The sequence below is a fragment of the Nanorana parkeri genome, unplaced genomic scaffold (assembly GCF_000935625.1).
Source record: "Nanorana parkeri isolate BGI_ZX_2015 unplaced genomic scaffold, ASM93562v1 scaffold47, whole genome shotgun sequence".
NCBI lineage: Eukaryota > Metazoa > Chordata > Amphibia > Anura > Dicroglossidae > Nanorana > Nanorana parkeri.
Window position 1 is genome coordinate 2,607,290 of NW_017306315.1, and position 22,865 is coordinate 2,630,154.

The 22,865-nt window shown below is 44.8% G+C and overlaps 1 protein-coding gene across 1 annotated transcript in view; it reads left to right on the forward strand.

Moving 5' to 3' along the window:
- SHISA6 (shisa family member 6) overlaps nt 1–22,865 on the forward strand; it is a 158,991-nt gene that overhangs the window by 47,498 nt on the left and 88,628 nt on the right. The window contains exon 4 of the mRNA XM_018573329.1: nt 16,411–16,506. Within this exon, the coding sequence (XP_018428831.1) occupies nt 16,411–16,506 (96 nt within the window). The remainder of the gene's footprint in view (nt 1–16,410; nt 16,507–22,865) is intronic.

The window sequence follows — 22,865 nt, forward strand, 5'->3', positions numbered from 1 at the left end:
GACTCTGCTCCTTCCTCTATAACTCTCCTCTCCTGAAATACTCTGCTCTGCTGGAGGACTCTGCTCCTTCCTCTATAACTCTCCTCTCCTGAAATACTCTGCTCTGCTGGAGGACTCTGCTCCTTCCTCTATAACTCTCCTCTCCTGATATACTCTGCCCTGCTGGAGGACTCTGCTCCTTCCTCTATAACTCTCCTCTCCTGAAATACTCTGCTCTGCTGGAGGTCTCTGCTCCTTCCTCTATAACTCTCCTCTCCTGAAATACTCTGCTCTGCTGGAGGACTCTGCTCCTTCCTCTAGAACTCTCCTCTCCTGAAATACTCTGCTCTGCAGGAGGACTTTATATACTAATGACAATGGACTGGGTGCTGGTCTGATATATTCTCTTTCACAAATGACCAGAAAGCTTCAGGAAAGAACCACATCATGCGTTGCAGCTCTGAGATGATTTATAGAATTGAGCAATGCTATTTTCCTTCCCGTATGGCTGCTTTCACAGGCCGAACTTTCTCTTATCAGTCAGGAGATGGCTGCCTCGGCGTACTTCGGAAGGGTGGACGGCGCAGGGCGAGCGAGTTCATAGCCGACGCGCGGCAGCATTCAGATCTCTCCTGTTCAGTGTTCACCATTTAATAGCTTTTTTTTTTCTCCTTGCAAACAGCCAGCTATAAAATTGCTATTTGCAACGAGTATCGTGTAACCTCCCTGTCACCAGCAATGCCTGCGGAATACACGCTGTCTTGCAGCGCCGCGAACAATGAGTGTTCCGTTCACTTTGTCAGATGTGAGCCACTGAGGAGATGCTGTGTTCGGCACGCTACAAAGAGGAGAGCCCAGGGAATGTGAAATCCACTTCATGTCGGAGAGACGGACTGAATTTTAAAGAGGGTCGAAAGAAGAACCATCGGGTTATGGCGAGCTGGGCCTAAGGGCTTGTTCACACCAAATGCAGACCAGATCTGCATGAGTTTCTGCAAATGCAGTGCAGTGGGTTGTGCCAAGTTTTTGCCGCATTTTTTATGCGTTCCGGGCCGTTTTTGTTAAAAAAAAAACATTTTTTTTAGCCTAGAATGGACTTTCAGTGCGTTCCAGGGCGTTTGCATGCGTTCCAGAGCAGGAAAAATAGGGCTTGCTGCAGTTTTTTAACATGCTCTGGAACGGAACGCTCCGGTGTGAACTAGAGCCCAAGATACCATTGGAATACATTGGACGCAGCTTTGATCCGGTCTGTAACTGCTCTGCTCCTGGAACGCGCTTGGTGTGAACTAGCCCTTAAAGAACCGTGAAGTCCTCCTCCAAATCCACTGCCAGGGACAGCAGATTCTTCTCCAACCAGAAACATTTTATATCACTTCTATCGCAAATCTAAGAAATGATAAGAAGTGCGTTTCCCCATATAGGAAAAGCGAGACACGTGAAGGCTTTTCACACATTAGTAAGCCATTAGCAAGTATTTCCTCTCCTTCTCCTCTCAACTCTTCCTCCTCCTTCTCACTGCTCATTGCCAGGAGCAGCAGATTCCACCGGTACAGGAGCTGGAGATATATACAGTTTGTCCCATGTGCCGTACAGACGTGGCAGCTTTTATATACACTATATGGCCAAAGTTGTGGACACCTGACCATCACACCTCTAGGTTGGCCATCCCATTGGAAAACCATGACCATTGACTTGGCAGCTATAGCAGCCTTCACTCTTCTGGGAAGACTTTCCACAAAAGTTTGGGAGCTGCCAGTTGGAATTTGTGCCCATTTGTAAGGTCAAGGAAAGCAAATGGCAAACATACTCATCGCCAGCTTTAAAGCAAGTTGCACATGGAAGGGCTTTCTACAGTACAACAGCAAAAAGTTTCCCAGCACACTCATCAGCCAGCATGCAAAAAAACCTGTCTAACCGCTGAGGCTGAAAACAGAGGTTGTAGATACACGTCTTCTGCAGAATATGTGAAAGCCGCACAGCCTGGTCAAGGCCCCTCTGTGTAGTGCGGTCCTAACTCTAACCTATGAGAGTCTCCATCTTGGAGCACATGTAACAAAAGATAAAATTGGGTGCAGGTGCACCAGGAGGCAGCCCAACCTCCTAAAAGGCAAAGGGACACACAAGGGACCCCGCACATCACAACGGCAGTTGAGACCCCCCAGTGTGTCACTGCACCAAATCAGTCAAGCAAAACAAATGGCAAACGCACTCATCAACTCATAACCAGCTTTCAAGCTAAGTGCACATGGAAGGGCTTTAATTTGTGAGGTCAGGTACTGATGTTGGTTGAGAAGACCTGGCTCACAATTGGCATTCAGTAGGGTTGAGGTCAGGTACTGATGTTGGATGAGAAGACCTGGCTCACAATTGGCATTCAGTAGGGTTGTCAGGTACTGATGTTGGTTGAGAAGACCTGGCTCACAATTGGCATTCAGTAGGGTTGAGGTCAGGTACTGATGTTGGATGAGAAGACCTGGGTCACAATTGGCATTCCAATTCATCCCAGAGATGTTCAGTAGGGATGAGGTCAGAGCTCGGTGTAGGACACTCAAGTTCCTCCACATCAATCTGGTCAAACCGTGTCTTTATGGATCTGGCTTTGTGTACAGGGCACAGTCATGCTGGAATAGAAAATGGCCTTCACCAGACTGTTACCACAAGGTTAGGACCTCACAGTTGTCTCAAATGGAAACTGAACTAAATCATTTGGAGGGCTGTCCACATACCTTTTTGGCTATGTAGTGTATCTCAGTTGTATCATAGCTATCTCAATCATGACGTGAGCTTCTCCAGCGATAACCCAGAAGTTATACTCTGGTCCTCCAAATTGGGGTAGGACATGAGAGGAACAACCTGAAAATAAAAGACCTTCCCCAAGCTAAGGTTCCAAAGGTGGGAAAAGCACAATTGTCAAAACTGCCTTTTGTATGTTCTAGTATTAACAGCCCCCTTCACTGGGAACACCTAAACTCTCTCAGTTGGAGGAGGGTCCACATACATTGGCCCATATGGTGTAGGTGTGATGTTCAGAAGTCGTAGTCCTATGCTTCCTTCCTGATGAAGGGACCATGCTAGGTTTCTGAAAAGTTGCTTTGTACTTGTGGTACATGTGTATCTGATGTCAATAAAAGGACGCATTGATGCATTGGACCTAGGTGTGACTACTTCTTCTACATTTGGATTTGTGCGGCGCCATCCGCATGTCATTCAGCACCCACCATTCTATTTCCGTGGGATTCTGGTCAGGCACTGCAATGGGACAGGAATAAACGGTGTGATGGTCGGTTCACTGAGTTTTTCATTTGTGAACAGGATAAGTAGCCATTTTATACCGAGGTAAATATTGTTTTAGGCCTTCTGATCCGTGAATAATATTTTTGCTTTGGACGGTCCGGTGAGATTTCGCTGGCACTGTACATTATCTGCCCCCATTACAGGGCCGTATGGAAAGTTCTCTGTCAACTATTCCGTGGTGCGACTTTAAACACTTCCGTGTCTGGGATTTAGCTAGACGGTTAGATGCTCCCGGGGGAGCTGCCTCGGCTCCTGAACTCGCGTTCACCCCCGTCTCCTCTTTTCATCCCTTGTCTTCCCAGAATTTCAGTTACATGTGCCTTGTTGATAAATCCAGCAAAATATTTTCCTCTGGGAAGGAAATAAACCTTGCAGGCTTCTCACTATAATTTTTTGTTTGTTTTTTTAACAAAACCACCACCAGCCATCGTGAATTTAAAACTGAAATTCAGGCCGATGTAAAAGACACATATTAATGCAGCTCTGTATTCATTAATATATCACTAAGTGTCTAAATCTAACTTGGTATCAGGCTCATGCAATCTCTGTACAGCAAAGCTCAGAATGAGAGGAGGAGAAGCAATACAAGGAGCCTATCAGGTGTGCTGCAGTATAAGGCACATAATAGGAGGCGAGAGCAGAGTGTCGGAGAGATGAGTTTATTATTCTGCTGCTGCTTCTTTCGTTGTCTAGTCACAGGCTGGAGGAGAGACCTTTAGGCACTGGGCTATGCAATGTGGCGCTTTCCAGACCTCTGTATACTGCCTCAGCCATGCAGTGCTCTCCAGGTCTTGAGCTGGTGCAACCCGGTCTCTGAGGACTCGCTTAGTGAGTACGGCTGATCTGGCTGAAGCATCAGGACTTGCCTCACAGTCAGGGGCGTCCCGAGGGCCGAGTGTCACCCGGGTCGTCATCACGCGTGCGCTGCCATCTGATTGACGCCTGCCGGAGGCCATCTTGGTGATGGACGACGGCAGAGAGAGGCGGGGACGTTCACCCGGCGGGATGAGGTATGCCGCCGGGTCCCCTCCTCTCTCCTGACACTGTCGGGCTCTCGGTCCAATACCGGGTGCCTGACTTTTTAGAGGGGGTGACACCAAAATGACTGTCATTTTGGTGTGACCCCTTCAATGGTTTCACCCGCGTGCAAGCCACCTCCCCCCACACCTTGTGGTGCCACTGCTCACAGTTGGTAGCATTGGGCACCATTTGAAATGTACTGCCACCGCCATCTTACTGCAGGAACAGATACAGCTGATGGAACTGAGCACCGACGTCATACACTAGGTGGAATGTGTTGTACGAGTGTTCACTACTGTGGCCATTCAGCTTAGTGGAAGCAGCTTCCAGCTGTTGCTCTTACTTTGGAAGCACCTTGTGGATAATCCAGTCTTCAGTCTCATTCCACTGTGCCCATCTACAGTGACCTGGTTACCTCTGCCCACCTGCAACCCTCATCAGCACCAGGTGCCCAGGTCTGTGAGTATGTGAGGCCTTACCTTACTATTGGAATACACTGCGTGCCCAATTATGAGGCAAGTTGTATTTTTGAGGATTCATTTCATTATTGAACAACTCTCGGTCAATCCAAAATGTTAATAAACCTCAAACCTGAATATTGAAGAAAGTAAAAGTGAGGTTTTGTCTTTCTTAGGGGGATATTTGGGTGCGCACAATTATTGGGAACTATCAGTGTCCGGGATTATTATGGAACTAAATGGAAAATAAAAATGTTCCGTCTCACTTGTTTCTTTTCATCTGGTAAAGTGAGAAGAAGAAACAAACAACTCAAAATTTACAAATAAACATTTCTGACATTTCCAAAAACAAAATCTGTGACCAATATATCCGATACCCGTCCTCAGCCCCCCCATCCATGGAGTCTGTCAGTTTCAACTTTTTGTGCAGCAGCAACCACGGCCCCCCGGACACTGATCAGAGAGGTGCACTGTTTTCCGTCACCGTAAATCTCCTGTTTAAGAAGAGCCCACGAGTTCTCAGTAGGGTTTAGGTCAGGGGAGGAAGTCGGCCATGTCATTATTCTAATCTTTACTGGCTAGCCACGCAGTGGAGTACTTGGATGCATGTGATGGAGCATTGTCCTGCATAAATATCATGGTCAGACTTTTTCCTGGACCACGGCTTGAAGACTGCGTCTTTTAAAATCTGGCAGTAGGTTTGGTAGTTGATTTTGAGTCTCATCTTCAACCCGAAAAGGTCCAACTAGCTCATCTTTATTAATATCAGCCCACCAGTACCCCACCTCCACCTTGCTGGTGTCTGAGTCGAAGTGGAGCTCTGTGCCCGTTACTGATCCAGCAACGGGCCCATCCATCTGGTCCGTCAAGAGTCACTCTCATCTCATCAGTCCATAAAACCTTTGTAAGATCCGTCTTCAGATATTTCTTGGCCCAGTCCTGACGTTTGTTCAGTGGTGTCGGGTTTCAGCCTCCCTTACTTTGGCCATGTCTCTGAGCACTGAACACGTTGCACTTCTGGGCCCTCCCGGTAGGTTGCAGTTCTGGAATATGACGGCGCTGGAGGATAACGGGTTCCTGGGAGCTTCACGTTTGATTCTTCTCAAATCTTTTGGCAGTTCATTGGCTTCTTTCTTTCTCATCTCGTTTCCTGCAACCCTGCTGACTTTTTGCAACAAAACTTTTGGTTCTGTGATCACCCCCAATATCTGAGCAACTTCAAGAGTGCTGCATCCCTCTGAAAGACTTTTTACAAATGTTTGACTTTTCAGAGTCAGTTAAAACCCCTTTTTGGCCCATTTTGCCTGAGGAAAAGAAACTGCTTAATTATTATGCACACCCTGATATAGGGTCTCCTTAGGCCTTATCACCTGATATGCTTAAATCCAGTAAGCCTTCAAGTTTATACAGCTTGGAGTTGGACAATATGCAATAGGCTAACAATCTGGCTCGCTGGAAAAATTCTAACAGTCATTATTGAGTGAGCATTCCTGCTGCTACAGGTTTTCTTTACCTCTTCTAAAATTTGACTGATCGTTAATATCAAATTCTTAAAGACCAATGGTGGTGTGGAGTCAGCAGGCCAACAGCAGAGTTTATTTTCAATAATTTGCTCATTTCTAGTAAATCTTACATGACGTGACTGGTGTAGTGGCAGAGTGCTATGTGACCGTCTCCCACTATCAGCGCTTTTATCAGCCACGGCAAAGCTCCTTCATACAATGGAGATGGTCATACGAATGACATTTCCCACATGCGGCAGCCAGTGAGACCTTCAGCTATTGTTGTCTTGATTGCCTTTGAAGGTAAATGTGTTTTGACTTAAAATTCTTCCGACCACCCCATTTGAGATGTCCTTTACAGCAGTGTGCATTGTTTGGTGGAAATTAAAGGATATTACCTTGCATCACTGTACCCCTGACATGTTGCTGGGTGACAGCGGGATTTTATCCCCGTCACTGTAACTGGATGAAGAGATGGATATGGGGAGGTGGATACAGTAGGTGAATTTGGGGAGGTGAATACGAGGGGTTGGATAGGGGAGAGGTGGATACGCGGTGAGGTAGATCTGAAGAGCTAGATATACGGGGAGGTGGATCTGGAGAGGTGGATCTGGAGAGGTGGATCTGGAGAGGTGGATCTGGAGAGGTGGATCTGGAGAGGTGGATCTGGAGAGGTGGATCTGGAGAGGCGGATCTGGAGAGGCGGATCTGGAGAGGTGGATCTGGAGAGGTGGATCCGAAGGGTTGGATGTGGGGAGGTGGATACGAGGGGTTGGATGTGGGGAGGTGGATACGAGGGGTTGGATGTGGGGAGAGGTGGATACGCAGGGAGGTAGATATAAAGGGTTGGATACAGGGAGGTGAATTCGGGGAGATGGCTACGAAGGGTTGGATATGGAGAGATGGCTACGAAGGGTTGGATATGGAGAGATGGCTACGAAGGGTTGGATATGGAGAGATGGATACGAAGGGTTGGATATGGAGAGATGGATACAGGGAAGTGGGTATGAGGAGGTTAATTTGAAGAGTTGACCTTTCATCCAGCCTCACATGAAGAGGATAGAAAAGTGTCAGTGCTACCCATAGTAGCACTGACACTAATGGATAAATTAATGGATATTACCTTGCATCATTGTACCCCTGACATGTTGCTGGGTGACAGCTGGATTTTATCCCCGTCACTGTAACTGGATGAGGAGATGGATATGAAGAGATGGATATGGGGAGGTGGATACAGTAGGTGGATTTGGGGAGGTGTATACGAGGGGTTGGATAGGGGAGAGGTAGATATGAAGAGCTAGATATATGGGGAGGTGGATCTGGAGAGGTGGATCTGGAGAGGTGGATCTGGAGAGGTGAATCTGGGGAGGTGGATACGAGGGGTTGGATGTGGGGAGGTGGATACGAGGGGTTGGATGTGGGGAGGTGGATACGAGTGGTTGGATGTGGGGAGGTGGATACGCAGGGAGCTAGATATAAAGGGTTGGATACGGGGAAGTGGGTATGAGGAGGTTCATTTGAAGAGTTGACCTTTCATCCAGCCTCACATGAAGAGGATAGAAAAGTGTCAGTGCTACCCATAGTAGCACTGACACTAATGGATAAATTAATGGATATTACCTTGCATCATTGTACCCCTGACATGTTGCTGGGTGACAGCTGGATTTTATCCCCGTCACTGTAACTGGATGAGGAGATGGATATGAAGAGATGGATATGGGGAGGTGGATACAGTAGGTGGATTTGGGGAGGTGTATACGAGGGGTTGGATAGGGGAGAGGTAGATATGAAGAGCTAGATATATGGGGAGGTGGATCTGGAGAGGTGGATCTGGAGAGGTGGATCTGGAGAGGTGGATCTGGAGAGGTGAATCTGGGGAGGTGGATACGAGGGGTTGGATGTGGGGAGGTGGATACGAGGGGTTGGATGTGGGGAGGTGGATACGAGTGGTTGGATGTGGGGAGGTGGATACGCAGGGAGCTAGATATAAAGGGTTGGATACGGGGAAGTGGGTATGAGGAGGTTCATTTGAAGAGTTGACCTTTCATCCAGCCTCACATAAGGAGGATAGAAAAGTGTCAGTGCTACCCATAGCAACCAAAGTAGAGTTTAATTTGATATAATTTGCACCCTTACATCTTTCCTTTGTCTAGTTCCTGCAGACAGACTGATCTCCTCAAATTCATTGTATGCATGATTATTGCACACTAGTTGAGAGCAGCATTAGCCTAAACTGCTGAAAGCTGGGGTTAGGCTTGCAGTGGGAGGGGCTGATCTGTGAGCCATTTGAGCAGACAAGGGTGGTACTTAGCTGTGCACAGAAGAAGGAGATCTGTTGGTGAACGTCGCCAATTGTTTTGGTTTTCTCAATTTTAGTCCAAAGAAGTAGCAGAAGGCAAAGCAATGGCATGGAGTCTACAAAACTTCATGGTCTGAAAGGTCTTTACTATTATCTAGAGTGGAGATTCAGGTTCCTCTATTATTCTTTAGCATTCATGCTATACACGGTTTCTTTTTTGGGGGGCAATATGTCCAGAAGTGTGACACTCGGGTATAGCTACAACTGGAAATTACAACTGTCACACGTTACTCATTTTTGAAATTGAGAAAGCTGGTCGGATGACCAGTGGACGGTCTTCAAGAAGAATATAACGAGTCCACTGACCTTGATTTATTTTTTACCAGATATTACATGTCAAACCAACGTTTTAAGATGCATTGCACAGTGCTACCTGTCTTAACGCTGGAATCTTGCTGACAGGAGAGGGCAACGTAATACTTCCTGTCCAACCAGCAGTTTTTGGGAGGGGCAGTGACCAAACTATATTGCTTAGCTGCAGTGGTGAAAAAATATTAAAAGCTGGGGCACCTGAATTCCAAAGCTTTCAACTTTTCAGCAGCGGAGAGTTCAGGTATGTGCCTCTGAAATGTGTTTTTAGCTCTTTGCCCGGTTTTAGGAAAATTTTGGGTACGTACAAAACCTCCACTTCATCTCTGTGTCCCCCCAAAATATTACTCTTTAAAAAAAAAAAAAAAACATGCGGTACATAATTATCTGTGATCCCTGACTTCACTGCGAGCATAAAATATGTCCTGACATCAACTGTAGAGAATCTGCTTCTCATCTGCACACCAGCTGACATTTCAGATCAGGCTGAAGAGGGGAACGGCGGTGGCTGGCAGGTTACCTGCGGGTAAAGTCATGGTGCATTTTATGGCTTCAGCTTCAGCTGCGGTGAGTTTTCTGGAAACGTAAGCCATTATGTAAATGTATGCACACTACTAAGAGAGTGACCCACTTCCTGTGAGGTTTATAGTGAAGCGCACGCTGTTATCTAGGTCTGATTTACATCCCATGTTTTTCATACCCTTTTGCAGTTTGAGTCACATTATCTTGTACCCGGACATGTTCACGTGTAGAACTCGATGTTGTAGGCTGTCATACGTGTAGAGATATTTCAGCAGGAATGAGAGTTGTGTTAATACAATGAGGCAGCAATAAATGCAGAGAGCAGCATTCCAAAACATAAATCATGAGACATAGCGATCTGTCCTATCATACATGATACATAGTAACCTATCCTATATATGGGAACATTGGAAACGTATAGGTCTCTTGGGAGCTGCAAAGGTGATATCCCCATTGCAATTATTCCCTGCTCTGTTCCTGCAAAACTGGGAGTTCTCCGTGTTCCTTCCTCATCTTGGGGCCGTCCCACTCCTCCTGCTGCATTTCTCAAATTCTATAATTAAAAAATGAGCAGGCTTGATAGAAGCTCCTAATGGCTGCAGGAGATGAGAAGAGTCTGGAGCGGTGGTGGTCATCAGGTCAGACAGATCCATATAAATAGGCAAATCCAAACAATAGTGATTCATTGTACTAAAGCTTACCACATTGACCACAGGGGGTGTCCCAAGCGTTTTCTATGCCTGAGGTGGTGGTGGAGGGGATTGGGGGGCAGGGGATATCGGTGGTGCCCAATAACTGGGAGGGGAAGGGGGTCTGTGATGTGATTGGTTTCCTGGAGCTGAGCGGGATGCTGGCCATAGCATCCTCGATTGCCCAGCATCTTAGAAACCTGGGAGGCACACTGCAAACATTGTGCAGAATAGCAGCCATGCCACTCTGCCTGCTGCCCCCCCATGTGACCCAGAGATGCCATCTGGGGCAACAGCCTCCGGCTCCCTTTATACAGATGGTTCTGATTGACCAACTGGACCATAAATTGATGATTGTCATGCAGTGCACTACGGATTCAGTTAGTGTCACCTAATTATAACTTTTGGGACCAGTGCAGACCAATCCGTTGTAGTGATGCATGCATTAAGGCATATGCTACTTTAGCGTGTGGCAACACATCAAGCATGCATTCATGCGTTATACTATTCATTTTCAATGGCGTCCCAACACACATGGGTTGCGCACTACCGTGTGTTGTAGTGTGATGTGCCAGAAAAAATGCTGAGTCTTCAATTTTTGGTCTGTTTTGTTGCATTGGCAACCCATTCACATGGATGTGCTGCATCGATGCAGCACAGTGGTGTAGTGGTTAGCACTTGTGCCTTGCAGCACTGGGGGTCCCTGGTTTGAATCACAGCCAGGTCACTATGTGCAAGGAGTTTGCATGTTCTCCTTGTGCTTGTTGGGGTTTACCCGGGTACTTCGGTTACCTCCCACACTGCAAAAAGACATGCTGGCATGTGAATTGGCTCCTCTCTAAATTGGCCCTTGTATGTATGCATGTGAGATAGGGACCTTAGATTGTAAGCTCCATGAGGGCAGAGACTGATGCGAGTGTGCACTTTGTAAAAGCGATGCATAAGTTATCGGCGCTATATAAATACCTGTAATAAATAACACGGAACACCGCATAGATCTCAATGGGTCCTCAGGATTTCCTAACGAGTAATGTACAAAAAAATACAGAGCAATCAATTATCACTGGACGTCCATGTCTATGCAGTATAAAGAAATAACAAACTTTATTTTCTGATTTAAAACAAAAATAAAAGCAAAATGTAACATAATATTTGTATGAAGTGTTTTTTGTATAATGTTTTATACTCGCCAAATTATCAGGTTGTGTCGATTTTTTGTTTTTTTGCAAAGTGAGCAATCCGTGTGATCATGTGAGATGTCATTGAGCGTGGTCATGGGTCCAGTCACAAAATGTCATGTTCATGATAAAATGTTGGCAAGGTTTTATTTCTTAATATCTTGAGAATAGATTTGAAACTTTTTATATTCAATATTGGAAATGTGCACAACTTGGAAAAAGAAAGGGCGCTGTGTTCATTTTGGGTGGATGCTGGCGGAGTTTTTTGTGCATTCTTTGCCGCAAGCTCCTGTGTTCCCGACTCCACCCTCCTCCCTCGGCCCTTACAGTCCCGCAAAGAGATCAGCAGAAGGTCTCAAGGCCAAAGTCAGGTGGGTGGAAGAGAATTGGCCTGTAAGAAGCAGGCGCAAAATTCGACCCAGTCAGCCTCTACCCAAAAATGTTGTGTTGGTTTAGGGTGGACGCACCCTTTAATATAAAGAAATGAGCACTTCTGCAGGAACCACATAGAACGTCTTGGCCTTTACTGCTTTTAAATCACATGACGCCCCGTTCTGGGGCCTTGGTTTTTTTCTCTTGCAGCCTCACGCCGTTTCTCAGACGTCCCCGCGAACATGGAGCCACAGGCCCACGTGAACACGATAGGTACCAGCATCCTTGGCGTGCTTTAAGTGTGCCGCTGAGCTCTCTCTGTGCTTCTCGGTTATGTGACGGTTTAGTGTGAACTTACTGTTGAACGCCATCTGGCATTTTTGTCGTGCGTAGGTCAAGGGGCTCCTCGCAGCTCCGCAGCGCTCATGGTCTGTTATTTATGGCTTGCAAGCATAAAAATGTTCTAATATTCCTGGTGACCGCCCGCGTGGAAAGAGGCGATTGTCTGCTCTGTATGTTGCCGGTTACACAAAAGTATTCTGTGTGCATAAGTAAACATATCTGTGGCATTTGTAGTCTTGTACGTGGCGGTTATGTTTTGTCTTCTGCGTCACTCAATAAAATGGCGCCTTTTAAACTTCTGATAGGAACTGCGTGTGCTTCCGGAAGCTTCAGAGCGATGCAGTTCATAAAACGGTGTGTGTAAGAACGCACAGCTGCAAATCTCCCGGCCTTTGTCAAGAAACTGATTGGTTGACAGGGGCTACAAGAAAAGACCCAGCAGGCCAGGGCCCTCCCTCCACTCAGCAACTACAAGTCCCAGCACGGCGTGGCTTGAACATCACAAGCGCTGGACAGCTCCAGGTCTAATTATTTTACGCACCGTGATGCAGTTAAAAGGATCTTCCTTGACAGGCTCCAGCCCCCCATCACCGGGCATCCGCCTGCCTCTGAATCGGTTTCCATCTATTCCTCTCTGTAGGAGGTTTCCATTAGTGCACTCACAATAAAAACACTTTTGTATCCGAGGCCTATTATACATTCTATAAAAATAAGAAGAGCTTTACACACAGGTTCAATTGGTTTCCATGACAATTTGTGTTAAGATGGTTTTATTCCTCCGCGCCACATGTCTCTTACAGCGAGCTCTTATTCTAGGTGGAGCCCCCCCTCCCCCCATGCCTTGTTTCATAAAATCATGATTTTCTATCATTTTATTTTTCTCCTTTCCTTCCTCATTCATATCTTTTTGTTTTAATTTTTTCCTTTTAACTTTCGCATTCATTTTCTTTCCTCTCTCCTTTATCTTTCTATTTCCCATTCCACTTCCGGTCTCCTTCACCCTTCCCTTTCTCCTTCCCTTCCTCTTTCCTTTTTATTTTCTTTCCCTTTCTATATTCCCGTCTCTTTCTCTTTTACTTTCCTTTTTTCTTTCATGTTCTCTTTAAATTTCCCTTACCATTTATCATTCTGTTTGCCTTTGTCATTCCCTTTTCTTACCCTTTCTCTTATTTCACTTTCTCCTTCCATTTCTCTTATACTTTCTCTTACCTTTCCCTTTCTTGATCCCCATCTCTTACCCTTTACTTTTGTCTTTCTCTTTCTATATTTCCTCCTATTTCTTTGAAATGTCCCCTTCTCTTACTCTTTCTGTTTCTCTTACTCTTTCCCTTTTTCTTATCCTTTCTTTTTTATTTTCACTTACTCTTTACCCTTTTCCTTCTCTTCCCCTTCATCTTTTCCTTTCTCTTACCATTATTCTACCCTTTCCATTTGTCTTTCCCTTCCCCTTTATTTTTCCCTTCCCCTTTATTTTTCCTTTCTCTTACCATTTATCTTTCTCTTTCCATTTCCCTTAAACTTTCTCTTACCTTTCCCGTTCTTGCTCCTCATCTCTTACCCTTTTATATTTTTATTTACCTCCCTGTTTCTTTGAATTTTCCCTTCTCTTACCTTTTCACTTTCTCTTATCTGTTCTCTCCACCTGTTTCTTTTTCCCCCTTTCTCTTAGTCTTTCCCTTTTTAGCTTTCCATTGTTCTTTCCCTTTCTCCTTCCCTTTCTCTTACCCTTTTCCCTTTCTCTTACCCTTTTCCCTTTCTCTTACCCTTTTCCCTTTCTCTTACCCTTTTCACTTTCTCTTACCCTTTCTCCTACCCTTTCCCTTTCTCCTACCCTTTCCCTTTCTCCTACCCTTTCCCTTTCTCCTCCCCTTTCCCTTTCTCCTACCCTTTCCCTTTCTCCTACCCTTTCTCCTACCCTTTCTCTTTCCTTTCCCTTTCTCCTACCCTTTCTCTTTCCTTTCCCTTTCTCTTTCCTTTCCCTTTCTCTTTCCTTTCCCTTTCTCTTTCCTTTCCCTTTCTCTTTCCTTTCCCTTTCTCCTTTCTCTCCCCTTTCTCTTTCTCTCTTTCCTTTCCCTTTCTCTTTCCTTTCCCTTTCTCCTACCCTTTCTCCTACCCTTTCCCTTTCTCCTACCCTTTCCCTTTCTCCTACCCTCTCCCTTTCCTTTCTTACCCCTTTTTCTTTCTCTTCCCCTTTCCTCTTTTATTTACCTTTTCACTTTTCATTTATCCTTTAATTTTCTCGTTACCTTCCTTTTCTACCCCTTCCCCCCTTTTCTTTGTTTTTCTCAATTCTCATTTTTTTCTTTTTCCTATTGTTATCTTTCCCTTATTTTTTACGGTCTATATTTTTTTACTATAGAGGGCGCTCTCAGCTAATACTGACAGTTAATGCCATTCTGTGCTGTACTTGCAGTGAGACCTGTGAGTTCTGTGTGATTTTCTATGCTGTGTGATTTCTATGCTTTATCAGTCTGTACATTTTCTGTGTGATCAGCGGCTTTGATTGCTCTTTACTGTTATCGCTTTGTTTGAACAGAATTTCTATGTATGTACTGTACAATGCCACAAAGTATGTTTTCTTATATTTGTTTGTTCTTTGGTGTGTGTGATGCTTCAACTAACATATATTGACTTGCATTTACCCCCCAGCTACACAGGTGTATATAAATTAAAGTACAGCATATACATCCCTGTGCTGCACAGTGTATAACAGTCCTGACTCAAAGTAGCTAACAAGCTACAGCAGAAGCATGAATGACTGCGCCACCTGTTGGGCAACCAGGTTACTACAGAGGCTGCAATTCTCGCATTTCATAATGTGCTCCTGACTCTTCTCTCCTACAAACCCTAAACTCAGTGGCTGCAGTAAAGCACTTTAGAAGTAAATAGATCCTGGGTGTGTCTGTTTTAATTTTTTTATAAATTTGAGAGTCTAAACTCCTTAAATGTATTTCTAGTGAGATAATTGACACAAGAAAATCACTGTTTTGGTCTCTTTCATGCCCCCCAATAATATCAAGTTGATATTTACCCCTCTGGTTCCCTTGCTCACATTTAGAAGGATCATGTCACACAGCTTAATACCTGTTTTATAAGCTTATGATGGAAGCCGACTTCCTCTGATGGGTGGACCATAGACTACTTCCAGGGCAGTGCAGAATCTAGACTGTGCTCTTGGAAGTCAGGGGACAGCTCTCTTCTCCAGCCCTGTGTATCTAACCGATAACTCACCACATAATAAGGATTGGGAGGAAGTCTACTAGTTCCACAGAAACAGATGCCAGTTGGTGTCCAGGTACACCTTGGCTTGAGAAATCTGAGCCTAAGTCGGCAATTCATTTAATTCCCTCTTGGTGGATTTTAAGGAAACCTGATATGAACAGAAATATATGAGCTGCCCTTTTAAATGTGCAAGAGCCTCCATCCTCATCCCAGCCTCCCTACAAAGTAAGAGATGAAGCAATATTGATGGAGCTTGCAGTGTTGTAAAGCCCTTCAGATTTCTCTACTTTGATGCGATGGTGGGACTTGATGCGATGGTGGGACATGCATAGGCAGCATGACCCTGAGAGGTATATGTTATGGCCAAAGTTTGTGGTCACCCGACTCAATCACACCTATATGAGCTTGATGGGCATCACATTCCAAGACCATGGACATTAGCATGCACCACCCTCCGTTCCTTTTTCGGCTATAACAGCCTCCACTCTAGGAAAGCTGTAGAGTATGTCTGTAGGACTTGGTACCCCTTTAGCCTAAAGGACATTTGCAAGGTCACGTTGTGGTCTTAAAGACCTGACTCACAATCCACTTTCTAATTCATCCAATTTAAATAGGCTCTGATTAAGCTAATCGAGTTCCTCCACGCCAAGCTGGTCAAACCATGTCTTTAGGGAGCTGGCTTTGTGCACAGGGGACAGTCATGGTGGAACAAAAAAATGGTCTTCACCAAACTGTGATCACAAGTTTAGAAGCTCACATTTGTCTAAAATGCATTAGCAGCACCCTTCACTGGAAACACATGAACCCAACCATTTGGAGGGCTACAAACCCTTGTCCATCTCAGCTGTATCATAGCTATCTTACTCATGATGCTAGCTTCTCCAGCGATAACCCAGGAGGTATACCCTGGTTCTCCAAATTGGGGTAGGGTATGAGAGGAACAACCTTTTTCTGTAAAGAACAAAGGAATTGTTGCAAAGCCTAAGCTGCGCCTCATGAGCTGTGGCGTCCCAGATTCAATAAATCAATTAAAATGAGTCGCCAACGGCAGCTCCAGATTTTTTTTTTTTTTTTTTTTCCCTCATTTCCTATTACGTTTTGGAGGGTTCCAACTTTCCATCCGACTTCACAAACCACGTCTGACTGTCTGCTTTCTCCCAGCAGGACACTACGGAAAAGACATCTACCGGAGCGGAGGGCCTGACCTACATAACTTCATCTCGTCTGGCTTTGTGACCCTGGGACGAGGACATCTTAAGGGTACAGTAGAACATTTTACCTTCTGTATTTGTACACATGGCTGTTCCTGTGCCTCATAGTACCAAACCCCACCGTCCCATCAGTTTCTAATGTTGTACCGCTTCTTCCTAATTGTTCAGTCTAGACAGGTCTTCACCTCCTGGTTGGCATTCTATGTGTGTTGCATCCATAGGGCTCTCTAATAAATCCAAAGGGACTCACAGCTTTTGCCATACATACCATAGGTTTTAATGTAACGGTTTTTGTGAAATCTTACCTATGTGTTTTTTCTCTTCACTGTGACAATGATGGAGGTTTCATACCAGGCAAGCAGTGAAACCGTGCTATCCTATTTTAGTGTTTACTAACCGGGTGTCGGACTAAGCAATGGATCATGAGATACACAATGACCTAAAATTATAGCTAGAGTAATTACTTACAATGGAAAGGGGGAGGGCAGCTAAATCAATCTTCATAAAACTGCAGCCTTCCAATTGGCTAGGGACTGATGACATCATCCCCAAGATAAGACAGCCTGGTGATGTCAAAAGGTCCTTCTTGGCTAGAAATCAAAATGTTGGTCGATTTTTCTTAAAATGGCTAAGGTGTTTAGGTGTGTTAGAACGGGTCTCCCAATGTAGAAATATAAGACCTAACTTTTATTAGGGTCCATGCATCAGATGTTCTTAGTAAGAAAACATGTTCTTGAAGGCCCTAAGGTTTTTTTCAGTGCCATAAGTCTTAACAGCCAGCCAGAGGTCATCTTTTACTCGTCGGACAACCGATACAATGTTCAATTTAGGTCCGGGCTCGTGTCTATGTTGCCCATCTTGATATGAGAGCATTCCATAAGCAAAATGTGTTAAACTCCAGAGGACCAACATCTTGGAGATCTAACTTACTTAAAGGGTTACTGCACTTCTTACAAGTTTAGACTTTGTAAACAGGTCAACCATTTAGGTCATAAGGGCAACCATATCCAAACTCCAGGGGTAGCATAAATGCAAGTTTAGCAGAGGTTGCCCGGTGTGGCCCTGGGCACTCGGCACCGAGGCAGGGGCTCTGTTCTCCAGACCCCTTCTGAGCAGTTGAGAGACAGGGAGGCGGGCCCTGCAACATACTCCAGATCCTGTACAATAAGACAGTTTCAGAGGTCAGCACAAAAAATTGATTGCCTTTTCACCCAAAAGAGTAGTCAGGTGATAAAGCCATTTTATCTTTTGCCATTTAAAGTGGTTCTTCACTTTTGTCTAGCCAAATCTAGTCTGCTTGTTTGGCTCTCAGGCCCAAAGTCCAGATAGCACAGATTAGCGGCAGACTTTGCATCTGCACAAGGTCCCATTGGGACCTACTCAATGTAGGTCAGGGGGGTCGCTTGGACCCCTCCCGCTGATATGTAGATTTGCATAACGCTAAGCGTTGAAGTGCACCAGTGTGAATTGGCCCTTTAATATTTCTTTAGAGATGCATGTGACTTTAATATATGGGAAACCCTATGTGCTCCTTACATATGCATCCCCTGCTTCTGGCTTAGTAAACCTGCAGAGTGATTGTGCCTCACTGCTCCAGTGTCAACTCTTGCAGTTGCAATGAGATCAGTGCAAGGTTTCGTCTGGCCTTTCTTGTCGTTGTACAACAATGGTCACCAACTTAAAAATTGGAAGGGCACAGCAAAGGGAGGAAGAAATATGAGGGAAAAAGGGGAACTCCAACCAGTTAATGAATGTCTTGTGAGGTGTAATTATCTTTCTGGATCTTTGGAGAATGTGCTGTAGATAAAGTAATAGGATGTTTGAGTTACTGAAGAGTGAACAAAACTTTCTCCTTTCCACCCAATGCTGAAAACTATTGAGATAGATGATGACCGCAAATAATTGGTTAGGAGGCTTTTATTAAGGAATCACTCTACTCTTTATTAGGTATAAAGAGTAGAGCGTATGTATACCCAAAAGTTGTTGTTTTTAGTTTAGGATAGAGCGTGGAAGGGTTCCGTTTGCATTGCTGCAAGAAAGATCATTTTGAATAGAGTTTTTGACTCTCCGTGCACTATTGGCAAGACGTGACTTCTTTATTGCTATTCATCTCTAAAGCAATCTAACATACAGATATCTCAAATGTGCATAAAAGAAGAACACGAACTTCTGAACCATTCTGAGCTAAGTCCATGCTAAAATGATCTCATATTTATTACTATTTTCTAGGGATGCACTGATACCAAGTACAGTACTCAGTACATGTACCGATACTTTTCCAGCTCCGAGACTAGACTAGAGAAACATTTAAAAGTTAGGAGGCCGCTGTCACTTGTAAGGAGCACACGGAGCTCCCGGGATTTGTACATCTCTGTTTTAATGTATGATTTTGTTTCTATAAACATATATATAAGTGATGCACCGATACCAGTTTTGCAAGTACTGATACATTTTTGTTTATTGTCATGTGACAGTTTTTCTAAAACAATACCGACTAATGATTTCAGGACAGTGGTGGAGCGCCAGAGCCCGGTCCCAGCTGCAACCCTGGTAGCTCTCATGAAAATGCCAAGTATCGGCATTGGTACTCAAAGTATCGGTGCATCCCTACTATTTTCCCCTAGTGCACTTTTAGTTGCGAAGAATAAGATTGTCGCAAACATTATTATTATTATTATTATACAGGATTTATATAGCGTCAACAATTTGCGCAGCACTTTACAAAATGGAGGAGACAGTACAGTTACAATACAATTTACAATACAGTTTCAGAACAATAGGGTTAGGAGGGCCCTGCTTGTGAGAGCTTACATTGTAGTAGGAGGGGCAAGTGATACAAAAGGTAATAATTGTTTAGATTGAGTTATTGGAGGAAGTAAGAGGCAGTTATGTTGAGATGAGATGGGCTTCCCTGAAGAGATGGGTTTTTAGGGATCGCCTATAGGTGGGCAGCGTAGGATATAGGCGGACAGATTGGGGTAAGGGGTTCCATAGGACACAGTTGCTTTGCATTAATGTGAAATATCACATTGTGTAATGTCCCGTGCATTAAAATTCTGCTTGGGCCAACATGCAAACAGAAAAAAAACCTATAAAGCACAACGTTACTTTGTAATCCTTGATGGCATATAGAAAAAGATCCAACATAAAGTCCTACAATGCTTCCTATTAAATTAAGCCGATGTCAGCTATTCTCTATATAGAGCTTCATAAGAGGCTAATGCAGATGATATGTTCTATAGATGCCTCATAAGAGCTCATCGGTCAGTGTTGTATCACATACACAGTAATATTTGTAATCCCGATCCTTCAACGCGTCAAAGGGCTGCCACTCCGGCTTTAATATTACATTGTATGTACGATTGTATCCACAAGTGCTAGCTTCCGCTAATGTGCACCTTCGAGAACAATTAAAGGAGAACTATGAGGTGAGTGCTTTTCACTCATCCGCATAGTTCTAGCCGACCTCTGACAATGAGACTGTCACAGGTCGGCTCAGTAGATCGGGAGGTGAGCGAACACATACCCAGATAGCAAGCAATTGAGCTGCAAGTTTGAAAATGACTTGCTAAACTATTGCAGACTTGCCGAGCTTCACAATTTTGTTGCACGATTACAGCGAGTCTGCATTGCAAGTCTCCAGACCAGCGAGCTTGCAGAGCTCTTGCTAAGACCTGCAGGACTCTTGCTGTAGACTTGCTAAGCAAATTTGCTTCAAATTCAAAAAGTGTCAACTAGAACTTGTGCTGCGAGTGTTCTGCGAGTCTACAACTTGCCAGGAACGTGTGCAGCAAGTTAGCAAAATTACAATTTTCACCCTGGCACAAGTTTGATGCAAGTTATCCTTGCTATCTGGGTACCAGCGTTCGCTCACTTCTCGATCCTATCACGGCTCTCTGCCGTGACAGAGGAGGGGCTGGATTTCCCCCTCCCCTGTCCGATCCTCCAGCGCTGACTGGCGGAGGGGGCGGGTACAGCTGGCTCTGCCTCTAGATAGGCAGAGCCAGCTGTCACTCTCGCAGCTAGGCGGATCCAGACATAATTGTCGGCATCCGCTTCAGCTGCGGCGTCTCAGAATACCGCGAGCTGTCGCTCGGGGTATACTGTGCTTTGGGTGACGGGAGGACGCTAGTTTGTGTCCTCCCGTTACCCTTAGGAGAACTATGGGAAAGAAAAAGAAAATAAAAGAGATTGTGATATGAACACCATATAAGAGTACTTGGCTTATTGTTATGAGAGGATACTCGAGGTGGCTGTATAGCTGTATAGCTGTATGAAATGTAAGTGACAGACTCCTTTGTAAAGGTGTTAGCCGCAGAATGAAATACTCAGTGTCACTTCTGTTCAATATATAGATTTTCATCCAAGCATTATTATTATTTTTATTATTATTATAGAAGTATTTATACTGCGCCATCAATGTACGCAATGATATACTGTACATTCACATCAGTGCAAACTAAAGAGCTTCCAATCTAATGCCTCTATCCCACATACATACATACATACTAGGAACAATTTACACAGGGGCCAATTATCTTAACAGCATGTCTTTGGAGTGTGGGAGGAAACTCATTCAAGCACTGGGAGAACATGCCTGCCCGCCGAACATCTGTCTGCTTTCTGGCAATCGATGACACTTGACTGGCGGCTCAGCCGCACAGCATCGTTGAATGCTGGGATGTAGGTGGGCGCACCATGACATGGGGATGCCGGAGTCTTGGCAACCAATGACCCACGCAGCATCATTGTTTGCTTAGACCATGGTGACCCAACAACATCATTGGTTTTGATGATGTGTCCACCTGCATCCTAGCGACCAATGATTCTGTGCAGCCCAGTCACTAGCATCACTAGCAACCAATAATTCTGTGCAGCCCAGTCACTAGCAACCAATGATTCTGTGCAGCCCAGTCACTAGCATCCTAGCAACCAATGATTCTGTGCAGCCCAGTCACTAGCATCCTAGCAACCAATGATTCTGTGCAGCCCAGTCACTAGCATCCTAGCAACCAATGACGCTACCGTTCTAGCAACCAATGACTGTCAAAAGAGTCTTACCCCGCTCTCGACGGTGTATTCCATACCAGGAAATGAGTCACGTTTGATTAGAATGAAAACCCAGCATCAAACTGGGAATTAGCGAGAGCGCTCCAGGAGTGCAAAAAACAACCCGCACTTTCAAGTGACGCATTTCACCCAGTGGCTGCTTTGGAGTGGCATGTGGTCGCCCCAGACAACAACACTTTGAAATTACCATGGGGGGAATTTATCAAAGCTGGAGCAGACAGAATCTGGAGCCGTTGTCCATGGCAACCAATTAGCATCTCTCTTCAGGTTGCTCAGGTAAGATTTGAAAATGAGACGGAGAAGCTGATTGGTTGCCATGCAAATCTGCTCCAGATTGTGTCTGCTCCAGTTTTGATAAATTCTCCCTCATGCTGCGAACACCATACTAAGGAAGGCCCGCCCCTTTACTGTGTGCCCCACGAGGTTGCCCAATCCCCCTTCCATGCATGTCAAGTGCCGCTACGAGGCAGGAGGAAGAAGTGGAAAGAAAAATAGAACACCCTGGAGCGCAAGTGTATGGTATGTCAATGGGTTCAAAGGTATCAAAATACAACACACACATTTTTAGTGGCCACACCTATTCTGATTGCAGGGACAAGTCTATAATTTTGCCACTTTTATAAAAAATTGCTTCGACCTCATCTGGAGTACGCGGTCCAGTTCTGGTCACCAGTACTAAGAAAAGATGTCCTTGAGTTGGAAAAAGTCCAGCGAAGGGCAACCAAACTAATTAGGGGTATGGAGGACCAGAGCTACGAGACGAGGCTACTAAATTTAAACATGTTCACGTTGAAGGTGAGGAGATTAAGGGGGGATATGATCTCCATGTACAAAATGTTCAATGGTGGCAGCAACATTAGCGATAAACTGTTTAAAATTAACTCCGTTACAAAAACTAGAGGCCACCACCTAAAATTGGTGGAAAAAAAATTCCAGCACAAGGGGCTGTTAGAGCGGTTAGGGTCTGGAACTCACTGCCACAGACGGTGATTTCAGCACATGATGTGGAATTGTTCAAGAAACTTTTGGACGATTTCTTAAGGGACCGCAATATACAGGGGTACAGGTAATATACAGGGGTACAGGTAATATACAGGGGTACAGGTAATATACAGGGGTACAGGTAATATACAGGGGTACAGGTACTCCTAGAATGAGATCCTAATAGGTTGGACTTGATGGACTAATGTCTTTATTCAACCTCAAATACTATGTAACTATGTAACTATGAAAATCCCTTTGGGAAAGTAACTCAGAAAGAAACATAAACCATAGAAATTTACATTTATAAAAATGTTTACTTTGTTTCATTAGACTCTTTCTATGTTAGTATAATAA